The sequence below is a fragment of the Lycorma delicatula genome, chromosome 1 (genome assembly GCF_047948215.1).
Source record: "Lycorma delicatula isolate Av1 chromosome 1, ASM4794821v1, whole genome shotgun sequence".
Taxonomy (NCBI): Eukaryota; Metazoa; Arthropoda; class Insecta; order Hemiptera; family Fulgoridae; genus Lycorma; species Lycorma delicatula.
This window is the reverse complement of record NC_134455.1, coordinates 102,162,551-102,183,343: the sequence shown is the minus strand read 5'-3', so window position 1 is coordinate 102,183,343 and position 20,793 is coordinate 102,162,551. Positions and strand designations below refer to the sequence as shown.

The following is a 20,793-nucleotide window of genomic DNA, read 5'->3' as shown; positions in this document are numbered from 1 at the left end:
CCTAAAAGCACCAAGTCCTGAAAGGAATTGAGTTGTGTACCGATTGGAAGAGACCCACTTAATTGCTCGCAGCTCCCTAACATTTGGAGAAATACCATGCGTGTATTGACCAGTAGAAGAATCGTTCCACCTAGCTTGCCAAGAGTTAAAACCTTGATCTTCGATTTCTCACATACGCACAAAAGTAAGAAGGCCTCTGTTCTTAGAAACATACCGCTTGCTATGTTCCGTAGCTAGAATATCAATGGGTTTAATGCCGGCGATCCCAGCGACTGCCTCTCTTGGGACAGTTCTGTAGCCACCGAAAACAGCTAACAATAAAAGACGCTGGGCTCAATAGAATGTCCCTATAACCATTGGAATTGTAAACGATGAGTCCAGGCGGGCGCAGTGTACAACATTATGGCCTCACAGACACCTTTGTAAAGAATACGCATGGTATGATAATTCAACTACCAATCGGGATGGATGACTCTACGAACACCAAAGAAGGCATCAAAGGCCTTCCTTGCGACAAACTGTAGATGCTCCTTGAATTGAAGCCTCTCATCAAGGATGACACTCAGATATTTCTGAACGGTGACATACCTAATCGTCCATCATGACATGCGGGTGACGAATCGCGGCTGGACGTCCTTTAAGAAGCATCATAGTGGTTTTCTCGCACTGAAAACCATCTTATGCTGAAGACTCCACAACCTCAAAATGCCTGTGTCGCCCTGAGCTCTACCTCGGCCCTCGACCAGCAGCAACCCATCGTCGGCATAAGCCACGATGCGGCAGCCACTGGGCATCCGCAACCGCATGAGAGAGTCGAACTCAACGACCCAGATGAGTAGATATAAAACATTGCCCTGCGGACAACCTTTTGACCAGGGTCTTTCCTACTTCCGAGCCGCCGTCGCGAAGGATGACGGTACTGTCGCTGAAATAGCTCGAGAGAGTCCTAATCTCATTTAGCTTGCATCCACGCTGCTGAAGTTGAAACAAGGCAGAGGGCCACTATAAGTTATTGAAGACCCCGAATACGTCTAAAAAGACGCCGAGTACATACTTGTACTCGCTGGACGAAACCAGATCCATTACCCTAAGAATTGCGACCTCTGTGCCCTTGCCGGAGGGAAAACCATAATAGTCGTCCATCAGCTTATGAACAGAAGTCAACCTACTATTAATGCGGGGTACAAGACCTTCTCGAAAACCTTACCTACTACAGGGAAGAGCGTCAGAGGGCAGTAAGAAGAACTTACAGTGGGGTCCTTGTCGCCACCTTTGAAGAGCAATTTCAATTCGCTACGTTTCCAACACGCTGGGAAATATCCAGCATGAAGCACCTTATTAAAATCCCTAGTCAAGGGACCAAAAATTACTAGCAACATGCGAACAAGGAGCTCCACTATGATACCATCATACCTGAGGGCTTTATTCCTAGCCAGGCTACAGATTACTTGGCGGACTTCCACCTCAGTAAGCTCAGAAGACAAATTCTCAGAGCAAAAACCTACGACTTCTCTGCGAACACGCCGATGATAAGAGATTTCACCAATCTCAGTATCATCTGAAAGCAGATCGTTCATCAGAAGAGTGAGAACACGAGAACACGATCTTTGTCTATAACAACTCCATCCTGGGTCGACAGATCTGACAGAAGACAGTCTTTTTTTCTTATTATGACCAAGTACTCTTGACCAAGACAACACCCCATGGGTCTTTATTTCCCTGCTCTTGCCTTAAAGATCGCAAGTAATCACGCTTAGAAGACCTAATCTTATGAAAATGCTCGGCCCTTTTCCGACGATAGTCCGCAAGCAAAACTGCACGCCGTTCAGGATCACTCTCACGCTGTGAGGCTCTCCTGAGCCGGTCCACAGTCCGTTTCATCGCGGTCAAGTCCCAAGTCCACCATCCAGCTACTATCTCTCGACCCGTGCCTCTGGAAATCGACTGTTTAGTGGCTTCGCTACCGCAGAAGAAAAATTCTCTGCCAGGTTGTCTAATGGGGACTCGTCCAGACTTCGAGCAAAAACTCGAAGCCTGTCTGCAAGAATATTTGAAAACCTAGGCCATTCCGCCCGCCTGTCTAGGAAGCGCCTCTGCTAAACAGGAACGTTCCCCCTATAGACATCGCGCAGCCCGCCTACCAACTCAAAACTATTAGTCGATGATCACTCGCGCAATTCTCGACTACTAACCAGTTCAGAATCCTACCAGGGATATCCATACCAATGGTAACATCAATGTTGGTACCACGGAAGGTTCTCCGCAACCCAACTACACCGGCGAAAGTAGACAATTCGACCGCTACATTAAAAACATCAAAATGCTGGGCGATGAAGCCTTCAATCAATTTGCCATCATTATCCGTCATCCCATTGTGCCAAAGAGGCGATTTGACATTCGCATTAACACTTATAAGAATAGGATGACCCGCTACTAGCCTAACAATTCTATCCCATCTTTCCAAATGCTGTTCAATGGGATCCCTGTACTGAAAGTACGAACTAACAACAACGAGGTCCAAACCATCCACGGCAATCTCGATAACGACGTGATGCATGTCAGTGGCCTGCCGTATGAAGACACTGTCTAAAGACTTCCTGCACAGTACGGCAGACTTACTGTCTCCAACGAAAAACTTCCTCTAGCCAGAGAAACCTGGCAGATCACCCTTGACCATGTGCAGGTGTTGTAGAAGAACAACATCGAGGCTTCGTTTTTCGACAACTTTACCTAACTCAACTTGGACCACATAGGCACTCTGGGCATTAAGCTGACCGACCCTAGCCATCAAAGGAGTTGAAGTAAATCTCAACTGCCCTCTGTAACTATTTACAGTTGACGCAAGTCTGAGCCTCTTTTTTCTGCGGACAATCGTCACGCTTGTGGTCCTCCTCACAATACGCGCAGACCGACGCACATTTGCCGAATTTGGCCCTTTGGCCAAAGCGACAATATTTGAAGCATCTACACGAACTTGTCGGAGGGTAGAATCTACCCTCCGACAAGAACTTCTGGAAGAGACCAGCGCCTAACTCAAATACCCCATGATACCTTGGGGCATCACGCTTCCCTGTTTTGAAGATGCCTGCATTCTTTCCTGAACACAGCCTTGTCCAAGTCGGGGTTCTGTTCTCTCATGAGAATCAGAACCTCCTCATCAGAGAGGCTACAGTCTATGTCATAAACTATGACACGGGGCCTACGACCGCGCTTGGGGTCAACCGTGATCTCAAGCTTCTTGACAGCAGGACAGTCCTGGATGACTCGGACCGTCTCCTTGTTATCCGCAACGATGACTAGACCCTTACTGGTCTCTTTGATGTCCCTGATCCTTAGGCCTTTCTGGCTGTCATGAAGGACAGCCTGAGAGTCCTTTTTAAGCTCCGTGCTGGTCTTTGATGAACCCTCTGGTTTGTTCACAAAAAGGTCCTCCGGTTTCGTGGCCTGGCTGGCCTCTCTTTTGCAGCGAACAACCTCATCAAAGCGCCTGGATTGTGCTGGAGCAGGATCAGTTTTTTAACTACCTTGACCTCCTTGATCTTGGAGGCCAAAGTCTCATAGCCATAGCCACAGCAGAAAAGGTTTCCTGAAGTTTTGACAAGTGAGGAAGAATTGTCTTCCTCACACCTGAGCCGACACTGCCGGGGAGAACAAGAAACTCAATTAGGTAGTTCAGGTCGCCCTGGACTGCCTTGGCCAGCGGGGCAGAACTGCCAAGTCTGCCCATTGCTTTACAGAATGCCTCTACTGCAGGATTAGGTTTACCCCGGGTGGGTGTCCCTGTATCCACCTCCGAAGCCTCATCATCTGACAAAGTCATAGGAACAGGCGCCAGCTTCCTCTTCCACCTGGACTTCTTTACCTCGGTAAACTCTCTCATGGCTGGAGATTCCCTAGCCTATACTGACATGATTACAATATGCTCACTGTCTTCCGCCTAACTGGAATATTGGGCAAGCCCACTGGTGTGATGACTTCCTGCAGGAAGCAACGGGCAACTGGAGACCTAAAGTATTCTCCTGTAACTGTTCGTACCTCTTAGCCGCTTCTGGATCAGTTATAAAACTACGGATTATGGCCCTCGTTCTTAAAAGAATGCGAGTAGGACTAAAGGGAATATTCCCTTACTCATGACGGGGACTTACGACCAGAAGTCGTTGCCACCTCTTCGCCATGATGAGACAGGTACACGTTTGTAGAAATCTGTGCCTTGTACACCGCAAAAAAGGAGCAAATTGAGAGTCTAAATAACTGGTGCTTAACAGCAGCCGCAGTATGTTTAAAATATTTATATATATATATATATATATATATATATATATATATATATATATTTATATTTATTTAAAATATTTATGTTAATAAGTAAATAAAATATACTTCACATTTCATACAGGTTTTTTTTTTAATAAATAAACAATAAATCTTCATTTCAAACTATAATTATAAAATAAAGTCAAGATAAGCTTTATGAACCTCGAACCTCCATGAAGATTAGACTGGCTATTTATGTTTTTAGTTGATGGATGTTCACACCATCAGGACCACTAATCCACAGCAAAAAGAGTTTTTTAAATTTATTTGAGTGTACAATTTTTTTAACACAACAATAACATTTCTAATTTACAAAAAATTTTTAAAATTAAAAATGGGTATCAAATTTCTTTTAAACATGGAATAAATAGTCATATAAGTAATTTTTTGTAAATTACTTGGTAGTTTTTTTGTATTATTTACTGATAGTTCCATGTATTTTGTACACGTATGAAAATCTTACTGAATACAAAATCTCTCTCTAATCATATAAAAGAATGAAAATATTCATGAGTACAGTAAAAAATATGACAAAATTCATATTGAAGAGACATAACTGAATTTATTTCTAAAAACAATGCTTCTCTGAAGTCTTTATGATTTACTTTACAAAATAAAAAAGTGGATAGATAAATAAAATCATGCATTTGAATAATATTTATCAATTTAACATATTTTCTTATTAAGGAGCTTTTTTTTAATGAATACAGTCAAAATATTAAATAATCCAATTTTTCTTGGTTGTTTGAATGGGTTTTTTGCATGTAAGTTATTATTTTTATAATACATCTTGGCTTTTCTCATTTTCTTAAATTTATCTCTATTGGTTTTATTAAATTATATATTTTCTGTCAGTTGGAGTAATTATTGTTTTCAATAAATATAGTTTAAGCTTTTTATTACTACTGCATTTTAACTATTTTTTTTAAATAATGGAGATTGTGCAGTGAATTAATAGTTATTATTACACTTTGGATCATTGGTTATTAAAACAATATGCATATGTTATTGTAGTGGTTGAAGAAGACCTGACATTAGTCACAAGTTACTGCTAAAAATGACAGCCCTTTCTCAAATATATCAAGCATCTCATGTCAAGGACATCAGTAAAAATGAGGAGTGAAATCGTTTCCCGTTGTCTTCTTTATTGAGCTAAACACACAGTTGCATATCAGCATGCCAAACCATTAAATTGCAGGTGGTGTACAACTTCTGATGAGACCTTCATTTTGTTTAAGATAGGGGTTTGGTTGGCTGTATAGCAAGGAACAATAATCTCAGAGAAAGCAACTCTTGACTGGTGCCTCATATATCTCAGGTACTTTAGATGAATCACAGTCACAAAAATTTATAGAAGAAAGACTGAAGCAAATAGTGAAAAGCAACAAATTTATGTATCTCTTTCATTTGTGAAATACTGTTATTACAACACCCTCAGTTACGCTTCATAAATCATGGAAAAATTATGAGAGTATAAAAAATTAACTTTTCCTTTATGATCAGTGATTTCAATTAGGTATTATACACCATTCCATTTCTGTTCACATGTAATTTTACCTATGACTTATTATTATTTTTAAGTTAAATAAATGCTATAATTTTTACTGTTTGAAACAATGATGTTATAAATTTTAAGTATATAGTTTTATTTTTAATGAATAACTTTAGTGATCATAATGATCAGCTAAATGATTGATGTGTTTTTTTTATCGTTTCAGGAGATAGCTCTTTATGGAGAATTTACTATAAAAGAGACAATGTTATACTTTGGTTGGATAGCTGGGATGGCTTCGGAAAAAGTTTATGAAAAGGTTGATTTCTTAATTTCATTCTTGAAATTGCCACCTGCAAGCAGGCTTGTTAAAGCACTAAGGTAAGCAATAAAATTACTATTTTATGTAATGTTAGATAATTTATTACTTTAATTGATTTACAGATTTTCCAAAGTATTCAATTCTCCAAATGAATACAATAATGGAACTACATATTTTGTTATAAGATAATTGATTCAGTATTTTCCAGTCCATATTCACTAGAAATCATCATGATGTGGTGTTCTGCCTACTGGCAGTACCCTGGCACCACTGTTAATCTCCATCTGCTTCTGTCCCTTGCTTTTCTTTTTCTCATCATAACCTTCAATATCCTTTATGTGATTATTAACTTCTGCCCCTTCCTTCCTCTTCTTTCCTAACGTTCAACAGAACCTTCAAGATCTGTATTTAGATTGCGCATGTAATTAGGGGAAAAGAATAATAAATACAGATCTTTTCCCCTAATTATATGTGTGATCTAGTTTCCTTTCTTCCTTCTGATAGTCACCAATATTAATAATTCTCCTTAATACACCTATTCTTCTTAATAAAGACTACCTTGCTTGCTATAAATGCTATAGTAAACTGTGTGCAGAAATCCATTATGTGTTCATTATTTGTAGATGATTTTTGAATCTATGTTGCCTGTAAAATTCAAGCTACTATCTAGAGGCTGCTCCAAAACACAATAACCCTTATAGAATCGTGGTGTAGAATCATTGTTTTCTCCTTTTCCCCAGAGAAAACAATATGAATTTGCCAGTTAAGGAAACATGTTGACTCTGAATTGTCAATTTTTGTTGAACCAGTTGAACTATGCATGCAGGTTAAATTTTTAGGATTTTGTTTGACCATTCACTGACGTGAATAACACATTTAAAGAAGCTGAAGGTAAAATGTCAAAAAATGTTAGACATGCTGAGAGTTCTATTTAATTATTATTATTATTTAATTATTTTTACTTGTTGGGAGCTGATCGAGTATGCATGTTGCACTTCTATTGAGTCTGGTCCATTCCCACTTGGATTACTGCTGTGTAGCTGATTCATTCGCATTAACCACTGCACTTAGGTTGCTCAATGTAGTATGTCATTCATTTATTTGTCTTGCTACAGATGCATTTTGTTCAAGCCTTCTAGTAGTAAGTCTCCTAGTGTACAGTGGTGAGCCATCTCTTGGTATGATGAAACCAAATGATCTGCTCTAACTTTGCTCATACCTAAGGGCAACCAAATCATCCAACCTATGATGCAGTGTTCTACAACCAGCATCTTAATCGATATCAGGAACACCCGAGATCCTCTACCCACTAGGCATGAGAGCTCATCAACTTTTCTTACCTCTAAATGTACAATTACCTCCAGTTCTTACTGTTACTCAATGTTATTACTACCCCCCTTGGCAGCCTTCTCTTGTGAATGATTGCCTTAGTCTTTGTTGACATCAAAACAATACACAAATCTGGTTGGATTCGTGTACTTTCGTAAGATAACCATTTTATGAGAAAAATGTTATAATATTGTAAATAGCATGAATCTTGTTGCTATAGTTTATGCTTATGGTTCTAAAAACAATAATTCTGTTGGTTTTGCTTTTGTGGTTGGCAATAGGACATAACACGTTTGGCCTTCCAAGCAACACTACTGTTTTCGTCATGGAGCTGTATGCTATTATTAATAAGGCCTTAAATATAATTAGCTCAACATTTCAATAGTACTTGTCTGTTCAGACTCCATGAGTGCCTTGCAGGCGATTAGTTACATACTCCAGACACCCTTTTTTCTGTGAGATACGGTCTGTTATATCTGAAATGACTCAGCATAACACAAGTGTGAAATTCTACTGGAAAACCAGCCATATTGGAACTTCAGGCAATGTGTGCATTGACAGTGAGGCAAAAGAGGCTTGTTTGCAGCCTCCTTATACTAATCGCATTGTATTGGATGATCTTGTGTGTTTTCTGAAGAGGTTGTTTCATGATGAGTGGTAGGGTAAATGGAATACTGCCATTAGTTAAAAACTTCATCAAGTTATGAACACAGTACCACTGTGGAACTCTTCATGCAGGAATAATCATTGAGAGACAGTTATTATTTGCCATTGCGAATAGGCACTCTAGACTCACTCATGAACATATCATGAACCAGATTGATGCACATGCTTCTGTTTGCTATGGTATGCACGTTTTAATTGTTGATTTTATTAGTATCATATTATTGCTATTTATTGTTTAAGTCTGTTTTTATTAGCTTAAATTGTTTACTATAATAATATTGTATCCAGGTGCTAATAACAACACTTGTTGTGGGACCAGGAAAAAAATTTAGTTTCTTCTTTTAGCCACCTTTCCCTAGCTTTATGTGTTTCTCTCTTTAACTCGTTATTCACTCTTCAATAGATAGTTCTGTGCTATTCTCCTTCTGTATTATTATATTTTCTTCTTTCTTTAATTTTTTGTATCATTTATTGTTGATTCTTTTCTCTGCAGCTTCCCTCATAGATGATTTTATCCTTGATCACATTTCCTCTGCTGGTTCATTTTCCCTTTTACCTTGGGTAATTGCCCTTGTCAGTATTTCACCCACTTTTACTCTCCCTATGCCCTCTAGCCTCTCTATATTCCATTTCTCCACCTTTATTGCAGTTTAAATCTTATTTTAATTTCCATCATTAACAGAATATGATCACTTCTTATGTTAGCAACTGGAAGCCCATTTGCTTTCTTAACAGTATTCTTATATCTATTTTCAACCAAAAATTTATCTATCTAAAAGCGAGATCTATCTGTTGGTCTAGTCCAAGTATATATTCTTCGTTTATGATTCTTAAAAGACATATTCATAATGAAAAAATTCTTCTCTTTGCAAAATTCTCCTAGCCTGTCTCCTCTTTCATTTCATGTTCTTAATCCAAACTTGGCCATTGTCATTTCATCTTCGCCTTCTTTGACCATTGCATTCTAGTACCCCATAATTATTTTACAGCAAGCCTGTTCATTTTCTACTCCTCATTGTTATTGTACATCTTTTCAGTATCTTCATCCTCATACTCCAACATTAGCATGTACACCTGAACTATTACTAAATCTTTTAGCAGCATTCCATTCCTTAAAGCTATTACTCTATCATCCAGATAAAATACTTTTTCTATTCTTCTCTACACTATTTTTTACAGCTATTCCTACTCCATTTTCTCCTCTTTCAATGCCTGAGCAGTATAACCTCACCACTTCTCAACTCTCCTCTTCCCTACCATCTAAGCTTACTTATTCCTTCCATATCCACTCTATTTTATTTATTTTTATTTCTCTCTTCAAGTTTTCCAACTTCCCTGATGACAATAATGTTCTCACATTTCATGTACCTATTCTCACTGCTTTGTTTTTTCTATGACACACACCTCCTGCTTCACCAAGAGATCCAGGGGGGGGGGGTATTTTACCTCTGAATACTTAACAAAAGAAATCACCATGGTACCTGACTAGGAAAAAGTAATACAGTGGTACTCCATGGCCTTCTGTATCTTAATGCCATTGACTTCCTGTAGAAGTTTCTTCCACCTTTGTGGGCAATTTCTCACCCCTGGGTCAATAGAATGCCTCAAATCCCTACTGCTCATCCGCCCACCAAAAAGCCATTGGCACTTTGAAGAGGGGGGGGTGTTCCTTATCTGGGAGCTGTTCAGTCCCTTCATTTGTTAGCCTCTTGTATATACCAACCAACAGTAATATATAAAATCATTGACACCTTCTCTACCACGGGGACATGAAGTTCAGGATTTTCCCTTCATGAAATCTAAGACCTAATTGACATTTCTTAGATTCTGTAGTGCTTTTAGAGGTCACTAGAAATACATTTCATAAATTCAGATCAGTCACCATAGATGAAATAAAATTTTATATGTTACCTGATTAGAGATGTTTAGATTTCTTTTTCGTTTGGAATAACTTCATACTAGTCCAGGATCCTTTTACACATTCAAAGAACAACTTAACCAGGTTTCTTCTTACTTTTGACTTATTAATACTTCTCTTCTGCATAGTCAACAACTTATCCTTCTTTAGCTAAAGAATATTATTGTTTTAATGATCTATAAATCCCTATTTTTAACTTGTATAAATATTTGTTTTATCATTGTATAATGTTTGCTGTTAAATAAAGAGAGAAAATACTTTATACAGTAAGATCTTTAAAAAAAATTAACCTCTTACCTCCGAGAATCGTCTGATAAAAGCAAATTATTTTATATTACAACGGACTAAAAAATAAACAATTTACCAACTCGTAAAGGAAAAAGGAGTACTTAATTGTATTAAAAAACTACTGTAATATATGACATTATATTGGGAAAATCTTTTAAAAATTAAGTGTAATACAAAAAAAGGTTGACTATTGTAATTGTCATGTCTTACAATCTGTTTATTTATTACAAATCTTTTAATAATGTTAAAAGAGATAATAATTTTATACAAATAAAGAGATAAAACAATCTTGATCAAGGTTCAGTTTATTACAAAATTTATTTTTTATTATCAATATTAGAGAGAATCTAATTTTATAAAGATATGTGATAGAAAATGGGATTAAAAGTAACAATGCTTTACTGGACACCAATGGATATTCATTTTTAATCTTTTGCCAAAATTCACATTACTTTTAATTTAATAAATTCTATTTTCAAACCTCCATCACAAAATAGTCATATCAAATATTCTGTTTTGTTTTTAGTTAGGGTCCAAGTAATGATATCCAACATGAAAGGGTTGTATCCATAGAAATTCAGAATAGTATTCTTTTAAAATATTCTTCAAAAGTTTCAGTGAGCATTAAATAATGACATTTTATATTACTGATGAGATTATCTTTCATTTCAAATGTGTACTGTCACAAATTTTTCCAAATTTGGAAAAACTACAGGTTTTCATTCAAAACACTATTATTTATGTTTGACATTTTTTGATAAATGTCTTTATTTTGTCATCTACTGAAAATCAATTTGTTTTTTCCCTCTGTAAACTTAAATTTTAGTTATTGAGGCAATTGAAAATATCTGATAAGTGTTGTGATGCATAGCTCATCTGTCAATTGATCACACAGTTCAAAATTGGCATCCATTAGGAACACCTGCACTTCTGAATGTAGCTCAAATGACTTTCTTAGCATTTTTCCTTTGGAAAGTCATCTCACCTCTGTGTGTAGCATTTAGTGAATGTGGTCACTGTGCATTTCAGAACACAGTTTGAAAATAGATGAGAGTTTAAAGCCTGAGATTTAATCTAATTGACTACCTTGTTGGCCTCCTGGAGAACATTAAATTGTTAAAATTGTTTAGGCATCCGTTTTACTGCTAAAGCTTTTCTGTAGATGCTGCAATGAGTGACAGTACAATTTTCTGTAACTGATTTTGCTTTCGTAACACCTCCATATTTTCCTGTTGTAGCTTGGGCACGATCAGAACACAAGCTGACAGTCATTGCTTCCAGTTCAATTTATTTTCTGCAAAGAAGTCATCCAGTTTTTTAAACATTTCATCAATGGTAGTTCATATTGATAGGTCATCACAAAATAAATAAACCATAAGTTGAATATAGTTTCTTATATCTGTGCTTTCATCAAGTTGAGTGGAGAAAAAAAATCACTATTTTTGACTTGAACTATTAAGTTCTCTTTAACGTTAATATCATGCTTTTAATTTTGCGGTGCACTATACATATGACAGTAGTTATATCATATCTAGTTGTTTAGCTGATTATTCATCCAACAGATAAGTCTCCATATCTTTTGCAGTAGGTGACAACACTTCTTCATCAACTTTCTTTTCTTTTTCCTGTTTAGCCTCCGGTAACTAACGTTTAGATAATTCTTCAGAGGATGAATGAGGATGATATGTATGAGTGTAAATGAAGTGTAGTCTTGTACATTCTCAGCTCGACCATTCCTGAGATGTGTGGTTAATTGAAACCCAACCACCAAAGAACACCGGTATCCACGATCTAGTATTCAAATCCGTGTAAAAATAACTGGCTTTACTAGGACTTGAACGCTGTAACTCTCGACTTCCAAATCAGCTGATTAGGGAAGACGCGTTAACCACTAGACCAACCCGGGGTGGGTTACTTCTTCATCAACTGTATGAGCTTTTCCACACTTCGCTATAATTAAGCTCACTAAGAAAGATGCCTTAACTGCTTTTTGAGTATTGCCTGCAAAAGAAAACATAATTCTCTTTGTGCATTTTATCTTTGCCAGTTTTCAAACAAAATAGATTTTTTTTAACGTTGAGTGTTTAGTACTAAGTGCAATTTCAATTATGAGGGTTTTATGCTTTGTTTTGAAAGCATGTCAGAGCAAATTACATATTTACACATTAGGGTTGGTTCATTGCTTACATTTGTGACAAAAAAAAATCAATATTAATACACTCAGGACCCATATTTTCTCACAAATGTTTTTGTATTTTAGTAGTAAAAACAGCTTGACTCACTGCAATTTCTGATTCTGAAGTAGTGCTCAATGGTACAGAGTTTTTAACTGACTGTTTTATCTTCGTTCCTCTATTAAGTCACTTATCCTTGTTGATTTACATTTTATTTTGACTAAACTAAATTAATTCAACCAAAGTACATAAATATGTAGCTAAAAAAAAATCCTTTCAGGATACACATGGTAGTACTTGCATTTCAATTTTATCAAATGAAAAATTAACACAGTAACAAGATTTTCAAATCAGATTACCACTCAGATGGATTTAGGCAAGCACAACTTGTCTAACTGCTAGAGGGAAATACTGCAATCCTTTTAATAGTGGTCATTAAGAAACTTGTTCATACACATGTGATGCGGTGCATACATGAAACAGACAAGTTGCTACATGTGTGCTGCGGCAAGTAAAATGAGCATTACATTCTTGCTAGCCAAAAAACTAATATTCTTGTTGTTGCTGCATATGAGTAATTTCCTCAAATTAAGGAAAAAGAAAATGCTAGATAAAATAATTCTGTATTGTAATACATCAAATAAAGTTTAAGAACTGCCAATTCACTGTTTTTTTTTTTTGTCTTCAGTCATTTGACTGGTTTGATGCAGCTCTCCAAGATTCCCTATCTAGTGCTAGTCGTTTCATTTCAGTATACCCTCTACATCCTACATCCCCAGCAATTTGTTTTACATACTCCAAACGTGGCCTGCCTACACAATTTTTCCCTTCTACTTGTCCTTCCAATATTAAAGCGACTATTCCAGGATGCCTTAGTATGTGGCCTATAAGTCTGTCTCTTCTTTTAACTATATTTTTCCAAATGCTTCTTTCTTCATCTATTTGCCGCAATACCTCTTCATTTGTCACTTTATCCACCCATCTGATTTTTAACATTCTCCTATAGCACCACATTTCAAAAGCTTCTAATCTTTTCTTCTCAGATACTCCGATTGTCCAAGTTTCACTTCCATATAAAGCGACACTCCAAACATACACTTTCAAAAATCTTTTCCTGACATTTAAATTAATTTTTGATGTAAACAAATTATATTTCTTACTGAAGGCTCGTTTAGCTTGTGCTATTCGGCATTTTATATTGCTTCTGCTTCGTCCATCTTTAGTAATTTTACTTCCCAAATAACAAAATTCTTCTACCTCCATAATCTTTTCTTCTCCTATTTTCACATTCAGTGGTCCATCTTTGTTATTTCTACTACATTTCATTACTTTTGTTTTGTTCTTGTTTATTTTCATGCGATAGTTCTTGCGTAGGACTTCATCTATGCCGTTCATTGTTTCTTCTAAATCCTTTTTACTCTCGGCTAGAATTACTATATCATCAGCAAATCGTAGCATCTTTATCTTTTCACCTTGTACTGTTACTCCGAATCTAAATTGTTCTTTAACATCATTAACTGCTAGTTCCATGTAAAGATTAAAAAGTAGCGGAGATAGGGAACATCCTTGTCGGACTCCCTTTCTTATTAGGGCTTCTTTCTTATGTTCTTCAATTGTTATTGTTGCTGTTTGGTTCCTGTACATGTTAGCAATTGTTCTTCTATCTCTGTATTTGAACCCTAATTTTTTTAAAATGCTGAACATTTTTTCACTGTATTAATAATATTAAATACTAATAATAAATATCTGTTGTACTATTAAACAAATAATCTTGTATTATAATACTCATAATACAAAATTTTTGTATTTTTTTATTATAATAGTTTTTTTTGTATTTTTGTTTGTTTGTGAACTACCTTGAGTAGCTCTACGTTCCACCAGTGGCATAAATATCAGTTTGAGAACCACTGTTCTACACTATATTATCTAGTCTTTCTTATTGCTTTGATCCATATAAACAAGCACCAGAGGTACAAATTCTATTTATCACTTTTGCTATCTCAAAAAATAGTGATGTCTATGTAGTAATGGGTAAAAAACAAATGTTTCACTCATAAAGTTGAATACATTTTAGTGTGTTGAAGAGCAAACATCAAGTTTTTTTATATATGGCAATTGTTTGTTATGTTTTGCAGCTGTTTATATATACATATCAACTGCCTAGCAAGCTCTATATGCTCAGTTTATTTAATTATGCAACATCAATAAATAATTTTTGCTTCTAAATAAATTATTATTTTTATTTGTACTTTATCATTTAACTGTATTGCATTTAAAACAGCTGAGATACGTTTTTTTCATAAAATGGTTGTCATTAAGAATAAATTTTTTAGTGGTGGTCAGCAGAGGAGAGTATCACTTGCTGCAGCTCTTCTTCATGATCCAGAACTTCTAATTCTAGATGAGCCAACTGCAGGTGTTGATCCAGTTTTAAGACAAAAGTAAAGTATTTTTTATTTTTCCTTCTGAAATTTTATGAATAGATGTTATGAAAGAATTTAGTTGAAACTGAATGATTACTGGATATGTATGTTTACTTAACATTATGCATGATATTAGTAAGTGCATTGGTATAAATGATAAGCTGAATATTAAAATTCATGATTTGCATTCTGAGAACTCCACATATTGTAAAAAGAATATAAAATCAATTCTAAATATTTCTAAGTATATTGATGCTACAGCTAATGTAGTTATATTTACTATTATATTTTATAAGTTACACTTATTTATTTTATTTGTTGTATTCCCTGTCTGTATATGATATTCACATGTCTTGAGTGCAAATTAAAATTTATGGAAAGAATAATAATTTTTCATTGAGTTAAGGTTTTACAATTTTTTTTAATCACTTTTCATTTAAATGGGAAGTACTTTCTCATCATCAGTTAGTTAAGAAGTTAGTTATATAACCCAGAATCTCCTATTTTTTTAATAAGAAGGTGTCTTTCCCAATTGGAAGGATTAGTTATTTCTGTAATTAAAAATACTTTAATATTTTGTAATTTGTAAATGTTATTGAAAATGTTGGCAAGTTTATCCAGCTAGAAATTTAGAAAAATCTCTTAACTATTTTGTTTAATGTCTTAAAATCCAGTCCATTTGATCTGATCGGGTTATCGGAAAAAATCATTACTGAACCACTGAGTAGGTTATTTTCGGAAGACATTTCTAAGTAAATGAACTACTTGGAGATATGAATTAATGAGCGAGTGTATTCTGTCAGAAAAAATTTTTAATTCACTGTTATTTAAATTGTAGCTGTAAAACTCAATGAATATAGTAATGCCTTCTGAGGTATTATGTCCAGAAAATAATTATTTCCTAATCTAGTATTATAGGTTAGGTGTGGGAGCTAATGAGATACAGAATGGGAATGTACAAAGTTTTCTTTATGGGAAAATTTATTTTTTAAACATAAGTAAGAAATCTCTTTTATTGTCACAAAATTGAAATGTAAATGAACTGACAACAAGAATATTTATTCTTGTTTATTTAACATATTTATTCTTGTTGTCAGTTCATCTATATTTCAGTTTTTTGTAGATGTATTAGATATATTTTGCATCACTGCACAGAGCTGATAAAATTATTTTTCTTTTTTAAATTTCTTATTTAATATAAAACACTAAAAGCATAGTACATAATATAAAATAAAACACTTCTGTTTCAATTTGGGTGTTATATCGTATTAATATATGAAATAAGGATTTATTTTATGTTGTTGCTTGTCATAATTATTTTTATAAAGTAGATGAGATATTATTTTGTTTTATAGAGATAAGAAGATTAATTACCATTTCTTAGTAATTAATAAACCAAGTGTAAATTTGTGTGTAAGATATATCAGTAATATCAAGAATATATCAAAGATTTTAGTCACAGTATTGTCATAAAAGAGTTTTGATGTGGGCAATTATTAGCATACAACTGAACTTAAGTGTTTTTAATGTACTTTATTATGTATAATCATTATTTTTCATGGTATCTGTTGGATAGCTGAATAGAACATTTTAGTAATTTCACTAAAAAATATAATTAAAAAATTACCAGTCCCTCTCCTTATGAAATTCTAATTTCTAATTATTGTGATAATAAAATGTAATATAGACATTATGTGAGGAACAAATAATTCAATTCATGATAATTAATGTTAAATTTATTAACTTTGAATTTTTTCCAATTGTATTCATACATCTATACTTCTATAGAGTTCCATGATTTAAATCACATCTTTTTTCACAAAACATAATTTTAAGAGTTCTTACATTTATCTTTTTTCATTAATTTGGGATTGACGTTGGTATATCCTAAATAATTAAAGAATCATTAATGTTGATTATAAATATAAAAACTGATACATTATTATGAAATACAAATATCTTATGATATAACAATGAGTATCACCCCTTTGGGGTGATAAAAAAAAAATTATTTATAACCTTTGGGTTATAAATAATTTTTTATTTATTTTTTAAATAAATAAAAAATTATATCATCACATATATTCAATATATTATTGAATTATCACACATATATCCTTATTATGATTATATTGATTAACATAGTCAAGTTACATACTATATTAATGTTTTTATTACATATATTTATTGAAATTCTTCTTTTTTCCTGTTTTAATTTTTAAAAAACTTAATTAGCTTTGAAATTAAGAAAAATGCTAATTTAATTATGTACTTTTTACAGTATTTGGGATCATTTAGTAAACATCACTTCAGATAGTCATACTACAGTTATTATAACTACCCACTACATTGATGAAACAAGACAAGCAGGTTTGGTCAGTACGCTTTTCTTTGATTGTTTTTATTTTGTAGTATTTGATGCATTGATAGATCCAAGATTATTGGGAGACGTAGTCTACCCAAGTGCATCATATATATGTATACATTATGTAGATATATATATAATATGTATTACACACATACATATATATATATTTATTTATAATGTTATATTTATTTATAAATATAAGTTAAAATCACATTTTTTTATTTCATAGCCTAAAAGCAATAGAATAGCTGTAGCCCTTAGTTAACAATTTAGGCGTCAGCCAATTAATTTAAGAACATTCTACCAGTCTCAGCTGTTTTTAGTATATTCTGGAGCTTTGTTAAAGATTATTAAGTAGTAGTTTGAAGCATGTTTCTTATTTAGTATAACATTTTGAGACTTCTTTTTTAAATAATTAAATTAATTAAAGCCAATATTTGAAATTAAGAAATAAAAAATGCCCTTTTTGGCAAATTGAAGAAATTTGATAACATTTTAATAAATCAGAGATATTTGGAATTCCTGTGTAAAAGATCTTTACCAATGTTCATAAAAATATTTTTACATCATGCAGAGATATAAGCAATTATAAAAATCTGAAATTAAAACATGTAAACAATTCTAAAGTAACGAAAACAAGTTTCATTAAATAAAGTGCAGAGTGCAAAATGTACATTTTTCATTACATTGTCATGTAATGACAATGTAATGTAGCCTGCTGTGGACGATAGTCTTGCGGTTTGCTGTAATACAAAATCAAATGTTCTAGTACTGGGAAATTTATGATTGCACCCTTGCAAGTTTTCAAAAAAATTGCACCCTTGCAACTTCTTTTGAAAATAGTTATCAATATATTTATTTTTTTTGTTTACTGCAGAAAAACTGTTATTAGATTTTGTCATCAGTGATGTTGTATTGTTGAATTCATCTTCAAAGAAATATTGACAGTGATTATTTATTGAACAGATTGGACTCATGCGAGGAGGTCGATTCTTGGCAGAAGAATCTCCAACATCTCTTTTAAATAAACATAATTGTGACAATTTAGAGGATGTATTTCTTAAACTAAGTTTACTTCAGAACCGTTTCAAGAGGAGGCGAAGTAGCATATTATTGGAAGTTACAGCTGCAGCAGCTGCTACAATGCCGGTTAGTATATAATAAAAATTAGATTTTTTTTGTACATAAAACAAAACAAATAATTATTGTCTTTTGTAGTTAAATATGTTGTACGTGAGTATGTGTGTATAAAATGCTCTGTTTTGTATATACAGCATCGATGAAAAAAATGTCAATGGTTTCAGTATAACATATCTTAGTTATAATCAACTTATTTTGATTATTGTAATGAATTAGAAATAATCACGGTTTTTATTTTGACTACTGCATTGATTTTGAATATCCCCATAAGGATCCACATTTGTTAGTCAATTTGTGACAATGCAACAGAAACCACATGATGAGCTTAAATCAGTTGTAATAGTGTAACAATTGTATTATTGTTCTTAGGATCAAGATGTTTCTGTGAGTAAGATCGTAATTCGTTAGATTAGTCAGTTAAGGAAACAGAAAATACACTTATAATAAGTGAATCTTCTGGCGAATGAAAATTAGAAGAGAATGTGAGTATTTGAGACAATCATACACATATTTGCCAAACATATATATTGTAGATCTATTGCTCATCAATCTGGGGGCATAATATGTTTAAAATAATTATCTAAAATCTGCTTCAGAAATATTTGAAATTGCACATGCACTTCCATGTTTAAATGTACAAGATGATCTCAAAAATAGGTTTCCCTATTTTTGTTTAATTGTTGGATTAGAAGAGGCAGTCTTTCAATAATCAGCAAGAAACCCTGATCTGATTCCTCTAGATTTTTTCTGAGACTACATTAAAAACAGTCTATTTTCTTAAAGAGTCTACATAAGATAAGGAATAAACTCACATTTTTTCTATGCATTGAACATTTTAAATTTAATTAACAATTAAATTTTAATTAATTACTCATTAAATCAGAGATACCTCTTTTGATGATCCCTGTAATTATACAGAATGTTCTTGGAGGTTCCTGCTGAACTTTACAAATATAATATACAACACTTAGTTATTGATAAGCTGTTAATATTTTTAGATTTTAAATAACAAATTTCACCAATAATTTAATTTTTTAAATTCAATTTTGATGTGAAAAAGTTTTATAATTTTTATTTTATGTAATTTAATTAAATTTAAAGCCTGCTACTAAACTGCGTTTTACTTATTTAATTTTTCAGTTTTTTGTATTTTTATAATACTTCATAAACAATATTTATGAAATATTATTTCAACTATATTTCTGCAATATCAGAACAAATTTAAGTTATAAAATTGGCAGCTGTAGTTTTCGTCCCATCTTGTGGGACAAACGTATTTCCATATATCATGTTTATATGAAAAAATCACTTACTTTAATATGCCTATAAAGTTTAGCAGGAACCTCCTGGAACACACCTTTTATGTTAATTTATGTGTGTATATGTCTGTGTGTGTATGTGTGGGTGGGAGGGGGTTTGGCATGCACACGTATTTGTATATTCTTGCAACCATATATAGAGACTCCCTATGTTTTTTGTCACAATTAGGTCCCAAAAGTATAAGTTAAGTCATAACAAATACTCTGTAAGTAACTTAGATTTCTTTTCTATAAAATCAAAATATTATATAAAGTTTAGTTTCATGATTATTTAATGAACCTCTTCTTAAATATAATAGGCTTTCAACATATATTTAAAAACAACTGACTTTGATTCAGTTATCTTTATTCACAGTGCATTTGCATTTAGTAGTTGGAAAAGATATATTCCCCAGTTTCACTCATTAACAATTATAAAAGAATTAATAATTAGATGTTATATTAGTTTTTTACTTAATAAAATGTTTAATTACTTTTTTTTGATAGACCTACCTTATTTTAATTAAAGTAAAATTAGAAATTAAATTTAATTGTAATTTAATTCTTAAATTATGGTTCAATAAAAACTTTTAATGACTTCCAATTTAATTTTAATTATGTAGTTCTTTGTTAGTAAATAATACGCATATTTATAGTTCAAATTCGCCTAATTTAAAACATAATGATATTAATACTACATTTTAATTAATTTAAACTATAACTATTCACAGTGCTATTCTTTAAAACTATTCTGTTTAATGGAATTACCAATCAAATAGCATTATAATTACTGTTAACATTCAGTTTTATTGTAATAAAAATCTTTTGCCACCTTACTGTATTAAATGGTAAGAAACAGATTTACCAGTAACTTTTTGTAGTGATCTGGTTGTTTATAGATCAAAGAAATGTACCACATATCATTACTGTATAAAGTTTCACTGTATCTGTCACATAAGTTGCTCTAATCAACTATTTTGTTGTATGACTTATAAATGAAAGTCCAAACTAGGAAGTATGAAAGTCGATCAAATTAAGATTCAGTATTTATATTCATATTA

General features: G+C 33.2%; 1 protein-coding gene across 4 annotated transcripts in view; it reads left to right on the top strand.

Moving 5' to 3' along the window:
- The window catches only part of osy (ABC transporter oskyddad), a 283,517-nt gene that overhangs the window by 209,985 nt on the left and 52,739 nt on the right, over window positions 1-20,793 (top strand). For all 4 annotated transcript variants that reach the window (XM_075358389.1, XM_075358396.1, XM_075358404.1 and 1 more), the window contains 4 exons: window positions 6,033-6,187; window positions 14,837-14,944; window positions 17,208-17,301; window positions 18,261-18,443. In XM_075358389.1, the coding sequence (XP_075214504.1) occupies window positions 6,033-6,187; window positions 14,837-14,944; window positions 17,208-17,301; window positions 18,261-18,443 (540 nt within the window). The remainder of the gene's footprint in view (window positions 1-6,032; window positions 6,188-14,836; window positions 14,945-17,207; window positions 17,302-18,260; window positions 18,444-20,793) is intronic.